At 44.0% G+C, this 7,184-nt stretch overlaps 1 protein-coding gene across 1 annotated transcript; it reads right to left on the bottom strand.

Moving 5' to 3' along the window:
- Positions 1–1,216: 1,216 nt before the first annotated feature.
- Ubqln2 (ubiquilin 2) lies at positions 1,217–3,608 on the bottom strand. Its single transcript, XM_052171169.1, has one exon. It carries the CDS (start codon positions 3,329–3,331, stop codon positions 1,382–1,384), a length of 1,950 nt encoding a protein of 649 aa, XP_052027129.1. The 5' UTR covers positions 3,332–3,608; the 3' UTR covers positions 1,217–1,381.
- Between the last annotated feature and the right edge of the window lie 3,576 nt (positions 3,609–7,184).

A 7,184-nucleotide genomic window follows, 5' to 3' on the forward strand; every position in this document is an offset into this window, starting at 1 on the left:
TATACTGGGGGGCGGAATACTAATTAATAATAATTGGTTAACCTTTGGGGGCAATAACTAGAACACCTTAATTTGCATGTCAAAAATAATTTCCCATAGAACAATACTGTTAAATAAACACTTGTAAGGGAGCTAACCCTTCTAGATGTGATTCTAGGGCCAAAAGGCAAAAAAGAAAGAGCTTTCTCCATTTTTTATTTTTTTTTATTTTTTTAGTCATTTTAATGCATTTTTCCCTGTGCACAAGAGAAATAACTGATAGAGCCAAAAGATACACTTTCCTTTATACATAGCAGTTAAAAGTAATGCAAACATCACATGACACTTCCAGTAAAAGTTACATTTCCAATTACAAATCAATATGCATATGAAGGTCTCTTCTTGGGAGAAGCTGAGGAACTCTTAGGTAAAAAGCACTTTCCTGGCGTCACTACACTGATCCTTCAGGCTGCACAAAGATTAAGGTCATATACAATCAATCTGCAACTGCTGACACAATGTTACACTGTAAGTTTTCTGTACATTAATGTATACTTAGAGAAACCAGGATAAACATTTCTACTATATTTTAACTGAACTTGCCTAGCCAACATTTTCACTGAGAAATTTATCAAATATGCTGTAAGATTCTACAAAATTGTGAGACATACCTAGCTTCAGGAATATTTCTTATATTCTTTCTTATTTGGGTTACACATATTCTGCTCAGAGATTCTACAGTAATATTTCTAGATGTACAATTCCAATTGTGCTTACTGTACTGTGTACAAATAGCAAAAACGATCAATGAATGGTATAAATCTTACAGCATCTGCTAGCAAAAATACATGCCAAGTCACAATAAGCAATATTTTACCACAAATTAGAGAGCTTCAAATAATTTGCTTCTGTTTTTTTAATATCTTCATTCTACATTAAATTACTATCATAGGCTAATGTTTAAAATGCAAATAAACTGGACATCTGCAGGACAAAACTTGTTCACCCAACTGTGAAGGCTGATACCTGTTTCCAAAAATCACAATAAATGCAGAATAAAGAGAAGTGTTTGCATGCAACACCTTTGAGTGAAACAGTATTGATTCCCACCATTCAAATCAGAGAAGGAAGGAAATCAAAAGAAGAAAAGAAAGGAATGAAGGAAACAAAGAGAGGCGAGGGCAGGCTGGAAGGGAAGGGAGAGGGTGGGAGGGAGGGTGGGGGGAGGAGGAGGAGGAGGAGCAGCAGGAAGGGAAGGGAGGGACTCCACCTTAAAATGCATCCTATAAGTAGACAGATTTAAAAGAATCAAAATAAAAGTAAAGCACGAATTTGTGTGTTTAAAGATTTAAGAGCCATTATCAAAAATAAGATACATTTTTTTCAAGGTACAGAAACGTAATTAGGATGGCTGAGAGCCCAGCAGCCTCTCAATGGCAGCGTTGATGTCGCCTCCTGTTGCTATTAGGGCCTGCAAGTTTGCTTCGCGGTTTAAGAACCCCATGGCGTTGAGCTGTTCCAGTTGCTGCTGAAATCTCACTTCAGGATTCGGCGGCTGTGGAGGGCTTCCTCCAGTGAGGGCCTGCACCATTTGCTGAATGAACTGCTGGTTGGGTCCAGATTCCGAGGTTGGAATTATGGTTTCAGTAGGTGCAGAGCTGGTCACAGTGGTTGCAGGCGGGATCCCGGTGCCGGTGGAGCCAGGGGTGCTGGCAGGGCCGGTGGGTCCTATAGGCGCGATGGGGCCTATGGGGGTGAAAGGAACGATAGGGCCGATGGGCCCTATGGGAGTGACTGGGCCCACAGGGGTGATGGCAGTTCCCAGCACTCCCATCCCCACACCTGGACCAAAGCTTGGAATGAGGCCAGGCGCTTCAGTGGCTAGAGTCTGTAGCCCCTGCTGGATCTGCAGTAGCGCTTGCATCGCTCTCGGGTTTGACGCGGCAGAGATGGGTTCTGGATTCTGCACCTGCTGCACGAAATTCGGGAGCTGTGGACGCATCTGCTCCTGCAGCTGAGGATTCGCAGTGAAGAGCGGGCTACTCAGCATCATCTGGGCAGCCATATCTGGATTCTGGCTCAGCGACTGCATCATGCTTCTCATGTAGGGAGCAGACAGCATACCCTGAATCATCTGGGGATTCTCGGTTATCTGCTGCAGCAGGCTCTGCATTCCTGGGGTGCTGAAGATGCTAGCCACATAACTAGCTGCAGCCATGGTGTTCGCGGGGTTGGCGCTCCTGCGGGAGCTCCTGCTACTGCTTGTGGTCGTGGTGGTGGTGGTCGTCGCTGCCGTCTGGGTAGTTGACGGGGGTGCCCAAGGATTGGGCAGCGGATCCCGATTCTCCGTGCGGGAAGGCTGAGTACCTTCCCCCGAGGTGGAATTGCTCCCCGTTGTGGCAAAGGGATTGCCCCCAAACTGCTCCTGTGCGGCATTCAGCATGGGCTCTTGAATGTCAGTGTACATGCGCCGCAGAGCATTGTAGCCACCTGGGATGCTTTCGAGATTACTGAGAGCCAGGTCTTGATTTCTCATCATCTCTTGCATCATGGCAGGATTCCTGGCGATTTCCAGCGTCTGCCTCATGATATCTGGGTTGTTCAGTAGATGGCTGATCTCTGGGTTTCTCTGGATCAATTGTTGCATCTGTGGATTGGCCATGATGAGCTGCCTCATCAGATCAGGATTCGAAAGCATGCTCTGAACAAAGGGATTTTCCATGATCTGGATCATCATCTCAGGGCTGGACATGAGGTGCTGATGCATCTGGTTCTGAAGCTCGTTGAGGTTGGACGAATTCGTGTTCAGGCTACTAATGTTGGAAAGGCTTCCCAGCCCAAAGGAGCTGCTGTTTGTGGTAGTAGGTGCGTTGTTACTCCTGGGAGCTGATGAGGTGGTCGTCGCCGCTGGCCTCGCCGCTGTGGTGGTGGTCGTGGTCCTTGTGCATGTTCCCGCAGTGGTGCAGGGCTGCGTGGTGGCCTGGCCCTGGCCCTGGCCCTGGCCCTGGCCCTGGCCCTGGCCCTGCGGACGGTTCTGGTTTTTGATAACCAGGTGAACCGTCAGTCCATCATGGATGCCATGCTGCATCAAGGTATCTTGATCTTTCAGGATTTTGCCGGCGAAAATCAGCACGAGCTGATCGAGTTGCGATTTGAACCGTTTCGAAATCGCTTCCTTGAACTGCTTCACGGTGCTGTTCTCGGGCACCGCGAACTCCTCCTTCTCCTTGGGGGTCTTCACAGTGACTTTGATAATTTTGGGCTCGGCGGCCGGCGGGCTGGCCGCGCCTGGGGCCGCAGCAGGGCCGCGGGAGGGGCGCGGGGGGCCGCTGCTCTCGCCGTTCTCAGCCATGGCGGCCGCGGTGACGCAGGCTCACAGGGAAGGCGCTGGTGAGCAGAAGAGGGGCGCGAGGGAAGGAGGCGCCTCGGCAGCGGACTGGGGCGGCCCGGCGGGCAGCGCGGAGCACAGTACCTCAGAGATGAAGGCTGCGGCTCCTGGTCGTCGGCTGCGCGCTCGGTTCGGGCGTAGGCCTCAGATGAGGGCTGAGAGAGCGGGTCCTGCAGGCCGTCTCCGCTGCCGCCGCCTTGTGATCTGCCCGCGCGCACTCCCAGCGACTCCTGCAGCTGCGGCGCCCGCGCTCCCGCCCCGGCCCGCCCCCGGCCGCGCCCCGCCCCCTGCTGACGCGGCGCCAGCCCAGCGAGCCGCGAGCGGCCGAGCGCAAAACTCCTGCCCTGCAGAGGAGGGGGAGCCGGAGGGGGGAGTGGGAGAGGGACGGAGAAATAAACAAAGAGAGGGGGGACGAGAAGGGAAAGGAAGGAGGCTGGAGAGAAAAGCGAGGGGGACCGGGGCGAGGCGGGCGAGGCGAGGGGGGAAGGGAGGAGGCCCAGGAGGAGGAAGAGGGAGGCAGCAGCTTCTTTAGCAGACGTTGAAAGACCAATGGAGAATGTGGGTTTGCAATCTGGGAGGCAGTGAAAGGATGAAAGCCTGAATTGAACAGATCCCAGGCAGAGGACGAAAAATGAATAGTAAAGAACTCTGACAAAGCAAAAAGGGAGAACAAGCACCCTGGAGGGGGAAGGGAAGGCATGGCGGGAGCGAGCGTTTTACAAAAGGAGCCTAGAAAGGGCCAACAGGCTTCTGAAAATATGAGGCTCGCTCCTAATCAAAGGGATTCAAATAAAAACAATGAGAATGTTTTTCTTTCGGGTTTATCATATTGACAATGATGAAAGAGAACGTTAAACCTTGTTGATAGGGAGCCGAGAAAAAATGCACTCTCATGCTAGTCGTAGTATGAATTGTAATCAGGCAGTTTGAAAATACAAATGGACATTTTAAGTATTTGCACCTTTGTTTAGAAAGACCTAATAATCGATTCAAAAAGCATATGTATGGTATATATAAGCAACGTAGCATTTAAAAAATAGCATTTAGCTAGTTAAATGTGTCTGTAATAGGAATACTATGCTTTTTCCATACAATAAAATAATCCCTGTGTCTAAAAGATGGTGGCTAATTCATGTAGTAGTACGTGTCTCTAAAAGAATACATTAAATGCGCTCTAGTTAGGAGGAAATAATAGACGATATTCGGGTTTATATTTTCTATGGATTTATGGTTTTCTTAACAAATGGAAACAATACAGGCATGTAAGTGTCAATATCAAAAAGCTTGTAAACTGTGTGAAAAATAAATCTGCAAGGCTATACTCCATTATGTTAAAGGTAATTATTAGTAAGAGCTGAAATTGTGAATAATTCTTGTTTACTATTTTTATAAGATTTTGAATTTGATGGATAAACATGCATTGCATTTATGATTTTTAAAAACTACAAATATATTTTCAGACAAGAGTAAAGGTAAAAATTGACAAGCACACAATGGTCGTGGCAGAAATTAACATAATCATTACAGATTAAATAAAGAAAATAAAAAACGGAGTATTACTGATATAGAAAACCTGAATTATAGAAGAAATAATTCTGAATTCATTTACTTCTTTCTCTTGCTTTGAAGACAGGAAATCCTTTTTCCCATACAAAAACCTAGAGATGATTTAACAGCATTTCAAAATCATTACGTCACAAGTACTTCAGTAAATCTCAATGTAAAACAAAATACAGGGTCATTATACCCAGGAACTAGTATAAAATAATTATATGTACAAGGTCTCATATTAATATAATATACAATGAAAAGTGTCTATTATATAAATATACTTTAAATACCTATCAAAACAATTATTTGACATATCAAATGTAAATATCTATAGTGTTTAAAACATATGTTCATATTGTATATAAAATATTCTATTAGCGAGAAGGGCTGGGCTGCTGCTGACTGATGGAGCACATGCCTACTCTGTGTGAAGAGACCCTGGGTTCAATTCCTAGTACTGGAAAAAAAAACAGAAAATAAATGTACAAGAGGTAGTCATCCTAAACACCTAGCCACAAGGAAGAGGAAATGGTACAAGATTCAAGACAATAACTAAATGGAACCAGAGTTAAAGCTGTAAAAATGTGCTTTGTCTCGAAAATAGAAGGAAACACGACAAGCTACCAGCAATGGCTGAGTTTTTAGATGGTGGCAATTCACATCTGTTAAATTGTGTTTAACTTTTCTGAAAATACAGAGAAATTTAATATTATATCACAGGTGATCTTTAATTACTTTTAAAGGTAAATACTATTAACAAATATGGGGAAGAAGAAAACACTTAAAATTTAAAGAAAACCAAACACTTTTGAGACAGTACAAATTGAAATTCTTAGTACAATGAATTGATAAGCATAATTATAATGAGAATATATATTTCAATAATTACCACAAGATTACCCTATAGGTAGTTTGAGGAACTTAGTATTAATAGAAATATTTAGGCCCCACCTCAAGCCAACTGAAATAAGTGGTGAACAAGAATCTGTATTTTTAGCAGCTCTACATTTAATAACATTTGATTTATGGAGTATTATGTGAATGAACTCAGAGTCAAATTTATACATTTTAAGACTTTAAATGCCAAATAATAGCAAAAAATAAATGAAATAGACATTCAAATAAAGAGGACAACAGAGAAAACTGGAAGAGGTACCTGACATGCCAGCCATAAAATGAAAACAGCAAAGATCAACAAACAATATTTCTCTCCAGTCATCCGTTTGTCTTTCCCTTTTTCCTCCTTCTGCCACATTTTACTTTTTATAAGATACTAGAAAGACATTTTATCTTGTTTAAATATGAAAGCAATGGAACATACCATCTATAAAACTGTGAAAGAGTTGAGCCAGAGCATACACAAGGTCCCAGGTTCTATCCCCAGCACCACAAAAAAAAAAAAAATCAGTAAGTAAAGACAGTATAATGCTGGAGCAGTTGGTACAGAATGCCTAGGCCTTCTGTTCATAAGCATTACCTGAGTTACTTTTAGTAGCTATGGTGGGAAACAAGAACTTCATATTCCTTGGGAAAGAAAGGCCAACTTGCTAACCAACATTGAAAATATACTGAAACATCCAGACAATTTTACTGAGCATTTCTACATTTATGGTTGTATCCTAAAAAAACCTAAATCCTGCATTAGCAAAATGTTGTCTTCCTGGAGTGGATCTGCAGAACCCAAAGAAAATTCTGATCATTCTTCATTCTTGTGGATAAACATGGCAGAAAATTTATAATAATAACAATAATAATAATGATGATGATGATGATAATGATGATGATAAATTCTGTTACAACTAGAGAAACAGTTATGTAAGGAGGGCCAGATTTGAGTCAATGAGACTGAAATAAAAACTCCACCACATCCACTGATGGCTGTGTGATATTAGAGCAGTATAATCACTTCTCTATACTGTAAGTCCTTTACCAGCTACAATGGGACTGAGAAACATGTTCTTAAAAGCTGTGCTAGTTCATGACAGACAGACAGACAGGCAGGCAGGCAGACAGACAGACATACGGATGAACAGGCGGACGGGTGGACAGACAGACGGACAGACAGACATGTGGATGGATGAACAGACGGATGGACAGACAGACAGGTAGACGGACGGACAGACATATGGACGGACAGATGGATGGACAGACGGACGGACGGACAGACGGACAGATGGCTGGACAGACAGACGGATGGATGGACAGACTGACGGACAGACAGATGGATGGACAGACTGACGGACAGACAGACTGACAGACAGACTGA

The sequence above is a fragment of the Apodemus sylvaticus genome, chromosome X (genome assembly GCF_947179515.1).
Source record: "Apodemus sylvaticus chromosome X, mApoSyl1.1, whole genome shotgun sequence".
Classification (NCBI taxonomy): domain Eukaryota; kingdom Metazoa; phylum Chordata; class Mammalia; order Rodentia; family Muridae; genus Apodemus; species Apodemus sylvaticus.